General features: G+C 41.8%; 1 protein-coding gene across 1 annotated transcript; it reads right to left on the bottom strand.

Annotated features, from left to right (window-relative positions):
• Positions 1-13123: 13123 nt before the first annotated feature.
• Positions 13124-18039, bottom strand: LOC141754677 (protein phosphatase 1 regulatory subunit 3E). Its single transcript, XM_074613925.1, has one exon. The coding sequence runs from the start codon at positions 17678-17680 to the stop codon at positions 16754-16756; it is 927 nt and encodes a 308-aa protein (XP_074470026.1). The 5' UTR covers positions 17681-18039; the 3' UTR covers positions 13124-16753.
• Between the last annotated feature and the right edge of the window lie 246 nt (positions 18040-18285).

Below are 18285 nucleotides of genomic sequence, written 5' to 3'. Positions count from 1 at the left end.
CACCTTGAACTTTGACCCTCTTGCTCATATAGCCGTTGCGCAGAGGATTGTGGGTCAGAAAAGCATGCTGGAACCAGAATGGCACTCGGAGAGCACAGACCTGCGCCAAGGTGCCAGACAGATCACAGCTCACAGATGGCGGTACCGTGAGGTGGTCGGCTTATTATTACCACAGTGTGTTTCCGTGGAACGTATCGACAGATGCCTCTCTCATTCAGCAGCCTTGTTATGTCTGTATAACGTTACACCACGTTGTCTCTCATCCCGTCATCTACAGCTTTTTTCTTTCCCACCACGGACGGACAGCAGCTCCTGCACCTCGAAGTCTCGCCACACATCCACACACGTATCTCTCTGCTCTCAGAAGGAGGCATGGTCACGCGTCATCAGTTGCACTGCGTATGTGTTATACCCTGTGGTCTTAATGCTCAGGCTGATAGGAATCCTTAACTAAATCTCTGAATCCGGATCATGATCTGGATCGTCACCTAATGGATTGTTCATTGTGCTACACTCCACCCCTCCAAAAAATTTCAATCAAAACCATCACGAACATTTGGAGTAATCCTGCTAACAGACAGACAGACAGACAGACAGACAGACAGACAGACAAACAAACAAACAAACAAACAAACAAACAAACCAACGCCAGTGAAAACATAATCTCCTTCCAAGGCCCTTGGCCTTGACGGAGGTAAAAATACTGCAAAATGTGACCGGATGTAGTAGGATATCCTGGTATTTTTGGCATACTGCATTTGACATACTATGTATTGGGACATACTAAATCTTTTTCTGGCATACTAAATGTTGCACAGTATGTTTTGAAGGAAAGTTTTGATTTTCGGGAAGTGTAATATTTTTCCATTTAACCAGAGTCAGACCAGCTCATGGATTCCTTTCCTATATCTCTGAATTAAGTTTGAGTATTAGTTAAAAAAGTGAGATTGTCTTAGTAGCTAAACACATGGATGTTGAGAGCAGCGCTGATACACAGTCAATAAGGCTGAGAAGAACTGTAATGGCTTCCAACAGGAGGGCAGAGACAGAGAGACTGCTGACAATCTTGTTGCTTGAGATTAATGTTTTTGTACATGTCCCCTGACAAATAAATTTAACAAAATAAAACGAGGACCACATCAGTCAGAGGATCATGGCCATGGTGCAGACTGTGGTCAGAGGGCAGGAGGTGAGGTAGTCACTTCTCAAAGCAGACATTTTGATTTATCATAGTCATCACATTAACAATGACTCAGCTAAATGCAATTCAGCCATCATTATTTTTATTATTTACACCTGTGCTTTTCCTGCTGTGACATGTCAAAATGTTTTCGTTGAAAAAGGCTTTATCATCACCAAGGCAGCAGTGTTGCTTGTTTGGTTCTGTTTACCCAAGACAATTGTGTTGAGCTTGTTAGCACTCTTTTTATTGTTAGCCTGCTTGAGTCTAACTCATTCATACCTGGGGGACCATTATACCTTCAGGCCTCTGTTTGGCCTCTGAGCAGCTACAGAGAGAAAGAAGCAACTCAAACTTACTTATAATGATTTTCACAAATAGGTTTTAGACTCATTCTGATGAAGGCTGTGCCTAAACAAACTGGTTCAGGCAGTCTTTTACCTCCATAGATGTTCAGGAGAGGAACCCTTTATCTGTAATAGTACACACACACACAGATGTGCACACACACGCACACACATTGCAGCTGTTCTCTGCCCTCAGCAAGCGCAAATTACACAACATGAGTTTGCTCAATTGATGTGTCACGACAAGAAAGTGTAGCCTTTAAGAGCTGGTATATGGTACTACGAAACAATGAGCATATTTTGTTCTGTTTAAATGACTAAATACGCTCTACTGCAATGGCAACTGGAAACATATCATTTCAGCTAGACAGCATACAAATGTAAAATTACATGAAATCTCATCATCATTTTGTTCCCGTTGAATGAATACATCAATAATAAGCAGCCCAGTCGTGGCTACTGAACATGAGCAATAACAACGGTTATTGGCAGGCTGCTACTGTGTGACCTGAGGCTGCACTCATACCGAGTCTCAACCACTGGTTCTATCTCATTTGTATGTGTTACAATAAAACATAAATGCAAATGCAGCTGTTATCACGTCGAGGCCGCAAATACAATATAGCTCACATGCACTCCTTTGGGGACTGTTATCCACACAAACACGCACACACGTATTCATTGAGCCACGTCTGGAGGACATCAATACAAAGACAGAGCACACTGACGTCAGTGCAGCAGCGCTTTTCAACTTGCTGCCATATTTCATCCTTTTTTCAGTCTGTCAAGTTTTAATGAGGTCATTATGGCTTCAACACATTGCATGTATCGGATAGTGATTGTGATGAATGAAGGAGATATCTTGTGATTTAAAACCATACAGTAATTAATGGTTTAACATCTACACATTGGGATGTTCCTACAAAGGTTCTGTGTCAGTAGGGATGGAGTATTGTTCGTCATTTTGTCTGTCTGTCTGTGTATCTGTCTGTCTGACTGTCTGTGTATCTGTCTGTCTGTCTGTCTGTCGTGTGTGTCGTTGAAATCCTTCCTTCTGGATCTCTTCCTGCTCTCCCCGAGGCTCCCCAGCTGAAACAACACCGAGTGGAGGACTCTTAAGAGCCTTGCTCTATCCTCTCTCACACACTCACACGGCGCCGCCAAAATCATAAGCCCTCCACTCATCTCCTGCCAAAACCTCTTCCTCGTGGCACGGAAGTGTCAGCTCTGTTTGACAGTTTCTGTGATGAATTAGCGGACATTTTTCCAACTTCATTGTTTGTATTAACCTCTGTCTGCTGCTTTTTGAAATTAGAAAAAGAGAGGTCCGTCAGTGTGGTGAATCTGCCGGTATGACCTCATACTGTATATTCACCTGAGACATGTTTGGGAGGACTGGGGGTCTCACCTACGATGGAGTAGTAGGTCACCATGGCAACAGTTGAGTGTCTGGAGAGATGAAAGTAAATGAGTGAGAGGGAGAGAGGGGAAGAAATGAGCACACCTGGTGAAAGAGAGGAGCGGTGAACTCGCTGTCCACATGTCTGTATTATCTGTAAATCACAGTCACACTGAGTGAGATCCTTTTTCTGTGTTTATGCATGTGCAGTTTGCTATACAGGAACCTGCAAATGAGGAAGACATATGATAATTACAAAAAAACATATCATGATTTAGAAACTTACACAAGTTCTGACAGTAGGAGTGTGATTGGCCTGCGCTTGATGGTGATAATGGTTATGGTGACACACTAACAGATGGAGTGTGAGAGGGTGAGAGAGAGTGCTGTCCTTCAGACAGATGGAGGCAGTGATGCTGTTTCTGATGACGAGGCCCCAGAGACAGGGCCAATCGCCTGTGCCTCTCTGCTGGCCAGCAGGCTCCTATTCTGGGCTTTGTTCTCTGTAATCTGCTAACCTGTGGAGCATCAGACAGATGAGACACATTTACAGGGTTGTGAGCAAGAACACAAGCCTTCAGATGGGGCACCAACAAAGCCTCTTTCATTAACCTGACTCGCCTGAGGATTTACACCATTTTAAAAGGATTTGGCTACGCGTGTGTGTGTAACGGGTATGTGGTGTTGTGTTGAGCAGCAAATGTGGCTTTTGCAATATCAACAGCAATGTAGGATTAAAGACAGTCAAGGATTTACATGAGAGCAGATTATAAATGTCTCCCCGAAGACAGTGTCACTGATGTGCTGATGAATTCTTGATGTTTCTCTGTAGCGCTTGAAGCAACGCCGGTTATAGAGAGACAATGTTGTTTTAACATGTTTGCACAGAAGAGGGCAGCAGAGAGTGAGCTCCAAACCTCAGGAGGAAAAGTCACCATATGCAGAGTCTCAGTGCACACATGCATGAAGCGCTTTGGCCGGGTTCATCATACAGACACACTTTCTCTCACACGTGTGCATGTGCTTAAATAACCCCATCTTTAGCACATGCCAGGACTCTGGATAAAATATGTTAAGTTATTAAAATGCTTGAATACTATAAATATACAGTACAAGCATTTTAATAACTTAACATAGTTTACAGTAAATGTGTATCATCAAGCTCACATTTATTTGACTGTATATATATATATATACAGTGTGTGTGTGTATATATATATATATATATTTTATATATATATATATATATAGTCCATTCATTGCTGGACATACATACATACATACACACATTTAGTAAGTAAGTAGGTAATAATCAGCATCATAATCATAATAATTTCATTAAAATACAAGTATATGCTGTAATTGAGATTGCATCAGGACGCATTGCAAAAACAGAGATGTTGAGAGAGAATGACATTTTTAAAAGAGTTTTGAATATGATAAGATTTTAAAAAATCTGAAATGTTAAATTAAAATAAGTCAGAATCAGAAATACTTTTTTTGATCTCGGGGGAAATTGGGACGTTACAGTTGCTCTTGTATAAATTAAAGAAGTGTAAGAAAATAGAAAATAAAGGAGTGAGTAACATGTAAATTATGTACATAATGTTACAATATATTACACAATATACTGTATGTAGAGAAATATAAGTAAATAATCAAATTAAGAATAAGAAATGAGAAGAAATATGTACAAAAATGTACATTAAAGACATACAATATATAACATAACTAAAAATGAAACTCAAAATGTTCAGCTTGATGATACACATTTACTGTAAAATACGTCAAGTTATTAAAATGCTTTTATTTAGAAATGGATCTTGAGAAGTGATTTCATCGAATCTCGTTGACTCAGTCGGTCTAAACTAATGGAGCAGATAGAACTACACTGATTCTAGACACATACACCTACGCCCAGGCTCACTCCTGCACGTACATAGGTGGATGGGTGGGTGCTCATGAGTGTGGAGTGCGTATCAACAGCTGAGCCCAGGCTCACTGGCCAAAGAGGACTACAGCACGTCCAGTCACACATTCACTCCATGTGACCTGCACTGTGAAGGAGAGGACAGAGTCAGAGACATAAGAGAGTGCTTTTGGATAGAAGCCAGACACACAGAGAGGTGTGGGAGAGTGCAGCCACATAATTATTTCATGAGACCTGTTGTGAATGCTCTGCACCCAAAGGCTACAGGGCTTATAGAGATGTAGCCACCAGGGTGAAAATGATACGATTCAGGTTACCCATAAGGCTGACACACAGCGAGAGAGGGCAACCTAAATATACACACAGCATCCCACCACACACACACACACACACACACACAGATGTGTATGCATAAATAAACTCGCAGTTTTTATGTTCATGCATGAGCGCTTCTTCGTGCCTGATACAGCTCCAGCAGCACCCATCTGCAGGGAGACACGCCCCCTAACAAGCTAACAAATATTCGTACTGACAGGAGTCACGTTTTGCTGAATCACTCACGCGCCCTGTCCTGCTCCTAAACAGCAGACAGGGTTTTTATTTGGAAATGAGGGCGGGGGGGTGAGAGTCAGTGACATCATTCCTGGTGACAAAGTGCCCATGGCGCCCCTGCAGGGGTGACAATGGTGAGGAGGGAGGACTGGAGTGCTAAAGTCGCCCCATTGAGCATATTCAGGGACACACACTGAGAGACAGGCTGCCATCTTTGGCTCCTGTTACAGACTCACTGGGCTGGTGCATCCTGTCTTTACACCGTTGAGTATTGTTAAGGGTGACCTCCATTTGCTGCTGAGTGTATTCTCTCTTTCTCTCTCTCTCTGGCTGGGCCCCTATCACTTACAAAGACACACAGTGTATTCAACCAGATAGCTGATCTAATTGAATGGTTTTACCCACAAAGTCCCAGGGGACTAAAGTCTGTCCCAGCATGCATTGGTTGCAAAATGCCCGACGAACCAGTACACAGCTCAACCGACTCTGGCATTTTAATATTCTAGAAAGCTTGGTTCAGTCCAGACTATTTCATTCACTCTGTCCCGTCTCTCCATTCATGACACCATCTCGGCCACTCCTCTTGGCTCCTGTCCATTCATATATTATTATGCTTCTTGAAATCTAAGAAGCACCTCCCTCCTGGTTCACATTATCCAATCAAGTAAGCCCAAAGCTACCGCTCCTCTCACTTACTGTATATCCAACATCCAACCACCAACTTTCACCCCTGTCGACATACTTTTGTGTACTTTTGATCTGTGGTTGTTTTTCATGGTTTTGGCCCCTTAGATCCAACTGAAGGAAATCTTAATGCTATACAGCATACAATATCATTTAAACAATAGTGTGGTTCCAACTTTGTGGCAACAGGTGCTAAATATGCCCACAAGCATATAGCCCGATGATGTCAACAAAGCATAGAGAAGCTCTGATTATAACACACACAGAGGGAGGGTGACTTCATTCTCCGCTCAGGTAGACATTACTCCTCTATATCTTTACATAGCAGATAGTTGTTTGATGCTATATTAATGGTCTTGATCGAATTTAGCACCTTTAAGGGAAGGGCTTGTCCTGTTTCAACATGGCAATACCCCTGTGCACCAGGTCCATAAATAAATACTTTTCTGCGTTTAGTAGTTTTAGTAGTAGTTGACTGGCCTACACAGAGCCCTGACCTCAACCCCATCCAACACCTTTGGAACGAACAGGAACGCTGACTGAGAGCCAGCCCTTATCACTCAACCTCTGTGCCCAACATCACTAATACTCTGGTGCCTACATGGGAGCAAATTCCTGCAGCCAGATTCTTGTGGAGTGTCTTCCAAGGACGTTGCTATTGCAGCATATTAATTGGTTTGGGAAAGAGCAATCACATATGGGTCATATTTTATGTGCTCACCTCCTTCATACCAATATTCACATACTTCTGGCCGTATGCTTTTATCATCAATGAGTTATATCCAATAGGTACTCAACTTTCTATACCACTGACATGTGGCTTTACACACTTCAACCACCATGACGCCTCTATGGCCATGGTGTCAAACCTGCATCTGTCACCAGTATTGACTGAAGTGAAAATCCTTCCATTGTCGTCAATAAGATTACCTATCTTGGCGTGACAGACAGGCCATTTTTAGAGTGGCAGACCTGTCAGCTGATGTTAAATGTTCCACTGATTATCTCCTCTCACCACATGGTCCCTCAGTAGGTGTGTGTGCTTTTATATAAGTGCCTACCAAGTTGTTTTTTCCACCTGTTCGTCATTGTGATGCTTTCTGTTTATCCATCTTAGTTCCGACTGACATGATGCAGAGCTGGAAACTGTGGAAACAGTTTGGTTCAATAGATTATTTATGAGTGTGCCTCTGGCCCAGAGTTCTTCTGCCAGTGCAAGAAATTTACTGTGTCTGCAGTGGTCTGATTGCTCATTGCGTTATTGGAATACCAGATACAGTCCAGAAGGACAGCGAGAGCAGAGAGAGAGAGGAAGGACAGTGAAAACAGTGAGGAGGGATGTAGAAAGAAAAGAGCAATGGACAGAATGGACAAAGAAACATTTACTGCAATTTTTTTGGAGAGCATCAGCAAATACATAGGACGAGAAGCAGATAAAAAAACTGAATTGCATATAAAATCACTTGGGTGTGCCGATAACAGAAAATGAAAACAGAGGTGAATGGAAGAAAAAGAGGAGGATGAACATTTTAAAATGAGGAAGGAAAGGTACTGCTGATGTAATCCTTTTGCTTTATTCAGAGTAATATTCCCTGGTACAATAACTCCTGCTGTGCTCATATGAAAAACAACTTGGGTGTTTTATTACATGAGGCCTGGTGGACCTGGAGGTCTAGAAGGAGCTCAGCAGCATACTAAACAGTCCTTGATGGTGGAGAGCACCGCCTATACAGCTCTTTGCATTCACATGTCACACAATGGATGGGGCTACTTTTCAGGATACTTTTAAATCCATTTCACTATTTCAACGTCAGATGTATTCCATTTGCTGCATGTAGAATTGCAGAATAGCCCATCAGATAGCATGACAGTTTAAACATATGACCTATGCAAGCATTTGGTGAAATAATATCTAAATATACAGTACATTTTAACAGTTAATGCTTCAGAAAGTAAGTGTTTATTTTGTAAAACCTGCAATAACTATTCATTTTTTGGCCACTTGGAGGCAGTAGAAAAAGGTTGTGAACACAACATTGACATATCATCCCCTTTTAAGTTATACCCTATGGCAAATTTGTTAGCAAAGACTAATACTCTTTCTCTTGTTTAGCTTCATTTTTGGTGTCTACCAACTCCTGAGGGAAATATCTGGCTCTTTAGCTGCTAAATGCTCCCCTATGGTCACCAGCTAGTCACTAACTATGTCTGTCTACTGTTTGGTGCTGAGCAGGTAGTGTACGGTGGGTTTTTAGAGCGGAAAATAGCTTCCTGCTGCACCCGAAAATGGTGCCGTGGCGGCAGCGAGAGTTAACCAAAACAGTGAAGTTGCGTGCTGAACAGCAGAACGAGCTAAAGCTTGCTATAAAGTCGAGGGGAGCTGCAGATTCAGGTGATAATTCTCTGTAGGTTCGAACGATCCCTTTCACAAAGTCACATTGTCTTCACATTTCATTTGATTTTTTTATTATTCAAATAGCGATTATAGCTGCTTTAAGCAGAAGTAGCATTGCAGTAGGTCTATTCTGTGGAGTTTCCAAGGATTGCCGCAACATTAAAGGTGCTAAATACGGGATTGGGAGCATTTCTATTACCTCTCAACGGCTCTCAACATGGCAACGGCGAGCCGTGGCTCTGAGCTAACGGTGCTAACAGCTCCAACAGTGCAAACAGCAGCGAAAGTGCTGACAGAGATAACAGTGTTCCCGGAGGGTGGATGCTACGCTTCTGCAACGACACCGGGGGGCATTATCAGCTGTAACCATCATATGCGAGCAGTGCAGAGCTGCGGCCGTGAGAAGAAAATGTCGGTACCATTAGCAAAGTACCGCAATAATTAAAGACATGGGTCAATTCTTTGCTTCTCTGGAGACAGTTATGTTATAACTCACATATAAGCGTGTCTAACTAAAGTGTGGTATGCAACTTTGGCACGTGGCCATTGTTTTGTTGAGAAAGCATTTCCCATGAAGCCTCTAGTTCCCTTATCATGTCTAAATATGGTGTCTGGGGAAAGAGGTCTTCTTTCTGTCTCATAAATAAACCTTTTCAAGATAGCGGAAACTTCCACTGAGAGCTCTAAATCAGAAAAGCTTCCCACACACACAGATGAACCCACTGTATGATTTTATTTTTGCTTAGGTTAGTTTATTTTCTACCTTTACCTAACAAAGCAGTGATGTAGTGGAGCTGTATGTTTATGTTGTCCTACTATAGAGTTTCACATGAATGGTACAAAAGCTAAACCTGCATCTTCTTCAGTCTGCTGCCACCTCCATCAATATTTCATAATGTATACCGGATGTCTTTGTGAACTGCTATAACACTCTAAAAACAGCACACGTGATCACAACATGCACACGTGGTTTTGGGAGCTTTCATGTGTGAAATGTTTGGGCTCACATGGGCTTTCATAAAGGTTTCACAATTCCAGCAAAAGGACAAGAAAATGCATTACTGTTAGGTTGCAGCAACAAAATTATGTATGAGATTAAGTAACAACACTCAGAGGATCAAATGAATTAAGAAAATTAAGAAAATGTATATTAATAACAAAAAAACGAGTAAACGAGAAACAGTAAGCAAGGAAGAGTGGGTGGGAAAAGGAGAGGAATAGGAAATGGTGCTGTAAAGAGGGAACGAGGATGAGAAAGGAAGGCAAGCAGGCTGTTTGACAAAGACTCAGGCTGACTGCTGCCACATCTGATCTTCACCTCTTGGTGAGTGAGTGAATGTAGGTGCATTTGGGAAAGAATGTGTTTTGAGACATCGGAGAAAAACTCAGTTTTAACAAACGGTTTTGGGAAAAGCAAAAACATGATGGTTGATTTACCCTTGGGAGTATAAAGAGGGAGAATGCAAAAGAAACATCTGCGGTCAAAGGAATACGGAAGCCATCTTGGTTAGCTGTGTGAGTAGACACTTCAAAAACAACAGAATTAATTTTCCAAAGTTATAAAAGACCATTTAGCCAATTAATAATTCAGGTCTAGTGCTCACAGAGACAAGGTTATGGCTGCATCCCTGGCTGCTGCTGAGTCAGGATTAATCTCACGGCACAGCATTTCTCTCAATGCCTCATATGAATTTTTTTGAAATCATGAAACCTATTTGTGTGCGTCGACTTGACCACATTATTAGAGCCGCAGGACACTCTTCAGATGAGGCGGGAGAAGCTGCGCAGGTGGCATGAAAGTGTCTCTGAGGTTGCAGTCTAATAAAGCCAGACGCCCGAGGGAGAGAACAATCATCACATGAACACAGCAGTTATATAAGCAGCTGTTGTTACGCAGCATGACAATGTTTCCTTATTACCACAGCTTGGTAATTACACAGACAAACATGTGCACTTTGCTGATGGAGTTATTGGATAAAACGCTCATGCCAAAAGTCAACTTTGCTGTAAGATTAATTGATGTTTATACTGTATTTATCTGACAAATAGTCAAATAAAATCCAGATAAAGACAAATGTGCCGCGGTGCAGTCAAATCAAACTGTGCATGTCTTAATTCCCTGCTTCACCACTTACTGACATTGGATATTTTAATCTCTTTTTATCTGTATTCTGGGTGATTATGCGATTTTCCACTTCAGGCGAGCTGCTGAGTAGCTCTAATCATAGAATTAAATTGGAATCTCACAGCAGGTTTTTATTGACTGTCCATATGGATTCACACTGACGCTGAAAGCATTAAGCTGGCATGCAGAGCAGCTACGAACTGTCAGGAAGCCTTCAACACAACTATAAGTAAACAAAGTTGAGCTCAACTTCCTGTGACTGCAGGTCAACACAGGTCAGTCATCACTGCTTTAGGTTTACATGAAGATTAAGCAGGATCGTGTTCCTAATCTGACACAGAGGCTCCCCAATACACCACCTACACAACATACAGTACACCTGCTATGCAACATACACCACCTACACAACATACACCTGCTACACAACATACACCTGCTACACATGCACAGACAAAGCTTTAAATGCAGCACTCGTTCATTGTGTTAGTTTTCCAAATAAAACACCTCCAGTATCAGACTTTATGTTCCATCAGTCAAGACCACATTATATTACAGTGCCATTATCAGCCATTTAATTCCTTTAATGAAAGAGTTGGCAGTGGACTCTAGGGAGTGTGGCTTTATATAATTGCATGCTAGTTGGCTTATTATTTCTCTTATGATAATATGCTATTTAGAGAGAAAGTTGATATGCTTGTTAGAAGTACATTGATTGTATTTTGGTATTTGTTAATCAAAATACTTTACAACATAAAGCACAGGAAGTGATTGAAATAGAAGAATACCACTAATAAGCTATGAATCATAGGTATAGGGATATACTGATGACCGTTTTTGATATCGAGGTGTGGGGAAGTTTTATAATGTTCAGATCTAATATACGTTTGAAAGAAAAATTAACAATTCAGTTTAGGCATCTGCCAATCTTTAAACAGCTGATTAGAGAAAAGCTCAACAAGCAGTAGCATTAAAGGTGGTAAATATGGGATTGGGAGCATTTCTATTGCCTCTCAATGGCTCTCAACATGGTGATGGCATTCGCAGTTAACGGTGCTAACAGTGCAAACAACGGCAAAAGTGTTGACAGAGCTATTAACCTGTGGGGGAACCGGAGGTTTGGTGCTATGCTTCCGCAAAGTGCATGTGAGCGTGCCCCACTGGCTTGCTCATGGCCACTGCCCTGCACCAAGCCCCCAGGAAGAGCGCCAGTCGTTGGTTCCCAATTTTCGTAGTGGCCAAATGGCGGTACTACAACTTCCGTGTCCGTCACGTGATGCCATTGGGCCCAAAAATACTTTTTCCCATAGACTTACATTGGGAAAGAGACGTCTGTAACTCAGCGGATATTTTTTTTTTTTAGGTAAATCAACTTCCCAGTATGAACACTCTAATAGCCCTTATTTAAATGATTAGGTCCTAAAAGTTGTAAAAGGAGGCGGAGTTAGCAAGCTGTGATGACGGCGTGACGTTGGGACCCAGTGACCAAGCCATGTGACCGAGCGGATGCTACTGCGCATGTTCCATGGGCCCAATGGATGCAGAAGATTGCAGGAAGATCTTGGTACTTTTCCAGTCAGAAGTTGAGCCATTTTGGCATCATGCGCCACTGAACAACTTTCATAACTTTGCATTTCACTGCACATCCTTTATGAGTATGTGATAAATAAATAAAAACTCTTGAATAAGAATTAACGGGGCCCCACCTCCAACGGTGTATTCAGTTCTCTTAATACATCCATGCTCTGCACTGCTCTCATACGCCGGTTACAGCTGATAACACCGTCAGCTAGGCAGTGGGGCACACTGACATGCACGAACATGCACTAAAAGCACGCCCAGCCGGCCCGGTGATGTCAACAAAGCTCGGATTACAACACACACCGAGGGAGAGAGACTTCATTCTCTGCTCAGGTAGACATTACTCCTCTATATCTGTACATAGCAAATAGTTGTTTGGTGCTACATTAATGCTCTGGATATCAAATTTAGCACCTTTAAGTCTGACCACAGTTAAATAGCTGCACTAACTCTTTGGGCCTTGAGGACATACAGTACGTTTCCAATGGGGTGTAACTAAAAGTGAAAAAGATCAAACATACCATGTTATCATTAGCTTTAAATGATGTTTCATATGCTGCGTATTGCACCTTTGCTCAGCTCTCCTGCACATCTTCCTGCTTCAAGCTCCAACCCCTCCCCTCACCATGAACAGAAGGGGGCGTGGTGCCAGACTGTAATCAATTCAAGGACATGTCCGCAGCCATGTCTACTATGGCGATGGCTACAGCCTACTGCAGTGTGCTGCTTTATGAATGGGGACCAGCAGAAGCTTTCTGCAAATGAGATGCTCAGCTGACCTAATAGTCAGACACCTTGGGAACACACACAACTCTGCACACACTGCACATATATCACAGTGATACCTTATCTTATGCATAATGAGCAGATAGAAATTAAATAAAGGTATAGAGATAACATTTTGATAGTTTGAAGTACTGGCAGAGCATTTAGTTTCCATCACAAATTTCTTTATTAACCATTGTTTCAACAAAATATAGGTTACATTATAAACTAAAAAATAAAGGTATGTTAGCTGTACATGCAAACATGGTTAACGTTCACTGCAAAAGAGAAGATAAAAGACAGCACACAATACAGATTAACACAGTCAGATGACTGCGGATGTTACAATAAAAAGGTGTTGCATAGGATTTACAAAACCAAAACAAACTGACAGAAATAAATCCAGTGCCATACAATGGTTATAAATAAGACAGAAGTGATTTAGGCTGTCCACAGTGAGAGAAAAGAGAAGTAAAATAGGACAAAGAATGGAAAACATGTTGGTTAGTAGCTATTCACAGGAGAAGATTTCATATACAGTGACGTTCAACCCTGCCCCTTTCCTCCTTCTCACTCAAAGTGCATTAGACCTGCTTTGACTGAGTCTGCTCAGTACCAGCTACAATCATAAGTCGCTCATACCAAAAGTGTACACCTATAGATGTGCACATGGGGTTTCCAAATTAATTCAGATACACTGCTCACATTTTGGTACTAATTTTCAGGGGATATTATGCAATATCCTCCTAAATGATTGCAGTATTACACATTTAATAAGCAGCCTTACTTTAAATGATATTGTTTGATAATTAATAGTAAGTGTGCTTTAGGAATTCATTCATTTTGGGCTCATATGTTATTTTCCAACTTCACAGGATCATCTGATAACAAACTTTACCATCTCTCGCCTCTGCTTTTAAAATGCTTCAAAATACACACAACATAGAACAGTAACAGGAAGACATTCAATATGAAACATTAACACATTAACATACATATCTATATATCAGTGAGTTCTGATGCATAATGCTATGTATACATTGTGGTGAAAACCTAATCAGACCAGAAGCCCTTCGTTTTCTTTATGGTAGGGATGCACCAATAACAACAGCAGTGTGGGAGATACCAGGCTAAAACTGAGCACTGGTATCTCACGGTCTCCACACCGTTTTGGAAACTTAAACCAAAGAATCACATGTGATGGAAAATGGAGAAAGCATCATATTCAGACAGGCATTTAGGTCAAGCAATCTCAAACTGTAACAGAGCCAACCTTGTCAAAACCCAATGTTAAAATCTATAACACATAATCTGTGTTGGCAGTGTTTAATTGGTATTGATGCATCTCTCAGTGCCCACATCAGAAGTATCAGCCTGGATAATTCATGGTTTCTGGTATTGCACAGAATGAATGCTTGAACAAATTTTACACAGACCAAAGCAGACAATATGCAAATACCCACTGCTTTAACAACGTAACACACAGTAAGCTCTGCCGTGACCACACCTTTTATATCCACAGTGTATTTAAATAAACAGGTGAGGTCTGCATGTGATAAATGTAGAGAAAGCAAAATGTCAACTCAGTGACGGCCATCTCTCACTTCAGTAAAAAAACAACAACATCAGGTACAGCATTGAAAAGCATGTCAGATTTAGAGGCAAACGTTACTGATGGATTCACAGTGGAACTGCTCCAAAAACTAAGTGGTTACAGGAATAGTCTTTTATCCACATCCCAACCTGATGGCCTCATTAAATGGAGAGCCTCTCTCTGATGCCATGATGATGTAAACAAAAGTGATGTTCAGATTACAGTCAGAGCTCTGGAATTAAAAGCATCCTGCCTGTCGTTCCTCTACTTGCTGAACTGGAAAGTCTCAACTTTCCACATGGCCAAAAACATTGATAATATCATACACTTACAAAAGAAGAATGATGAATATTTGCATTTTAAGCCAACTCTACGACATGCAAGCCATGTTTGCCATAAAGTAAATGATCACAAATGGTCGGGTGCTGGTTTGGAAGACTACCCGCCAACATATGATCAGCTGTTTTCTGGAGAGGGTATCCATCAAGGCTTATGGTATGGAAGTAAAGTAATCAGACACCAGTTTACCATCTATGAATGGAAATATCAGAAGGTCCTGTGGGGTGTAAGGAGCAGCACTATTCTTGCACAGTGGTGACTGAGGATATCGTCATGTACCTTTACAGCCGGTTAAACACAGTCGTCCATATAATAGCTACTTTTGTCTACAACACTGCTCTATGAAAAACAGTTACACAGTGCAATCAAGAACATTACAAAATGAATACGCAGTGTGTTTTGAATCTGCAAAATGTACAATAATACTTCTCTGTCTGAATGTATCTGTTAGAAAAGAATTGCTGTGAAAATAACATCTGTTTAATAACGATCAACCTGAAGAAGAAAGGGTCTGCAAGTCATCTGAGGTAAATTTCACCTTGCAAACATTGCTACTAAATTTATTTAGTTTTATTAGTTTATTATAACAACCACGCTCAAGGGGTTCATTCCTATCACAGTACAGTATGAGAGCGTTCATAAACATAGCCTTTATGCTTTGGATATGCATGATGCTGTTTGGGGAATTCTTTTCTAGAGAAAACTTTTTCATCGCCTTTGAACTTTGGTTAGGCCCCCTTGATTTTTGAATTTGGCAAAACATTAAATCATTTTTGCATTAATTCAGAGAAAAATATACTATGGGTGAATAGGTGCAACTACATGGCTGGTTTATGACTAAGTATGTTGTCCCTGGATTGAAAGCCTACAGGTATATGGACACTAGTTAATTGCCAGTGCCTATAGGCCTTATTTTAAAATGTGAATTTAAGGATGGTAACCATCTAATGCAGTTAGCCAAATGAAGAAATGACTGTACAACATTCAATGCATAACTTTCCCACATCATGGCTTAAAATAAGGCATTTTTCAATGGCATGCCAGTGGGAAATTGTACATTGAATTTTTTTTTTTTCAGATAAAATAACCTGCCACATATTCCTGTCTGTCAACTCAGTAAGACATTGTGTGTATGTTTCTCCCAGCCTGCAGGAGACGACCAGAGGAGTATATGCTACTATAGGTTCCATATCAGCCAACATGTGATGCTTTCTGCTTCCCATCAAGAGGAATTTTTTTTTTTTTTTTTGCACGCATGCAAAACAAACTGATAAAACATCTCCGTGCCACCAAACATCTTTTTACAGCATCTCCTGAGAGGAACAGTGATGCATAAAGTCGACACTGCCCGTGCACGTTTTTCCCTGGCACGTGTTTCTACATTACATAACGTGACCATGCCCTCCCAAAGGGCACCAAGCTGCACACACAGAGCCCTGAATATCAAGGCAAATTATCTATAACAACATCCCTCACAAGGGCACCTATATAAACTGTAGAAGGACCCCCTCGAAAATGAGATGCTATACATCTCAAGGGGCTATCCTATCCTTTCAATAAATTCCTGTTAGTCTTCACCACTAAATCTTGTTACCACATGGGGCAAATATTTGAATTATTGTGGGAAATTGCTTCCAGTGTCACAGCATATGTGTGATGGCAGAAAATAAAAAAAGATCATCTTTAAATTAAAATATTTTGTGAATGTTTGTTCTGTTGTTTCAAAATGAACAAAAAAACAATGAATATAATATTGAAAAAAAAAAAAAAGCTACAGTCATACTTAAGGTACCTGGGGATCAGTTTTACGCGCAAATTACGCACGCAGTGTGGTGTGCCACTTTGCAGACACGACAATAAAAAGCTCAGATAAAGTGAATCCATCCATTCTCCCATTCTCTTGGTGGGGACATCTTGAACCGGTGACGTCGGACTTTGTAGTTGTTCCCATTGTTATTGTCCCAGAACTCCAGCCCACCGACACAGTATTTAATCGCGAACTGAAAGGTGCCACCGTGTTCGAGGTAAGTGGGCATGACTATCTTGAAACAGAACTTGTCGGTGTCTCCATTGCTCGACTCGGGCACATAAGACGCCAGACTGTCCATGAATGTGATCCAGTTGTTGAGAGAATAACGCAAAGAGACGCTCTTCTCGAAAGCCAGATTCAAGACGCGCACAAACCCGGAGAGGCTGAATTCATCCGCCTCCACTGTCTCCAGCAGGACTTTCACCTCTCTCACTTTCTGCCCAAAACCTGGTAGTGTGCCTGGGTTGGTGAACTGCAGCTCCATGAAGACAGACTTTGCAGGAGCTCGGGGGAATTTGGTGTCCAAGTGGTTCAAGTGGAGGTGTCCTTTGGGTAGTTTGGCCAAAATGCGCTCCGGCACCTCTGGCTCATCCGCGTCGTCGAAGTGCTTCACTGAGATGAGCTCCAGGCCTAAAGAGTCTGCGAACCGGACTTTTTTCTGACTGCTTGGACTCCTGCTGCGGGATATCTCTAACTTCGCCCTCTCTGTGGGTGTTGGAAGAGACTTGCACCTCCTGCGCAGGTTTGGACTCTGTGGAGGCTTCAGGAAGATCTCCCTGCCTCTCGGTCTCTCTTCCACCACCGGGCTCTCTATTGCTTCACAAGTCCCGTTCACCATGTCGAAGTCGTCCCCATCGTCGAGGCGAGGGTTGGTTGCTGCAAGGCTCCCGAACAGCCCGGCTATGCAGCTGTAGTTCCTCGGTAAGCATGTCTTTGGGGGCAGCATGACCACGACTGGACGCACACTGGAGTCTGCTTCCATAAAATGCAGCAGTTTCCTGCACTGCAGAGCCAGAAGAAGTGGGTCGTGACTCCAGACCGGCGTGGAGAGAGAGATGGATGGAGCTCGTCAGGTGTCAGTGGATTCCCAGTCGTGGATAGGTGGTGCTCCGGCTGCGTCAGAGGATGATGACGACACGGTGCAGCTCGGGACCAATAAAACCAAGGCGGTGATGTGCATCAAAAGTGTGCGTTTTGCTCCCTTCAGATTAAAATATATATCCCAGTCTGCTCATTGCAAAAAAGAATAAAAAGGAGAATACTTCCCTCTTGACTTGCAGCCATCGCATGTTTCCATTTCCATGTAGTGAGCACGCACAGTCCTCTGACGTCTACTGGAGGTCTACGTGCAGAAGTGAACGTCGCAGCTGACCAAAATGGTTTCCTCCTTCACTAAGTGATACACCGGTTTAACTTCCTCCTTTTTTACCACATCGTGGCATTATCATACACACCTAATGACTTGATAGTGCACAGGAACTAAATAAACTGGTTTTAAACGCACTTTAATTTAATTTTTGGGCATTTTCTGTGATGTGGCAACAACAGTTTCCAATCATAAGTGTCTATTCTTTCTATCTAGTCTAT

This window comes from Sebastes fasciatus, chromosome 2 (assembly GCF_043250625.1).
Source record: "Sebastes fasciatus isolate fSebFas1 chromosome 2, fSebFas1.pri, whole genome shotgun sequence".
Classification (NCBI taxonomy): domain Eukaryota; kingdom Metazoa; phylum Chordata; class Actinopteri; order Perciformes; family Sebastidae; genus Sebastes; species Sebastes fasciatus.
Note: the sequence above shows the minus strand (reverse complement) of the source record. Positions and strands in the feature narration are given on the sequence as shown.

Bases quoted from the DNA above. Each gene is read 5' to 3' on its own strand.
- LOC141754677 (XM_074613925.1), bottom strand. From the start codon at position 17,680: ATGGAAGCAGACTCCAGTGTGCGTCCAGTCGTGGTCATGCTGCCCCCA.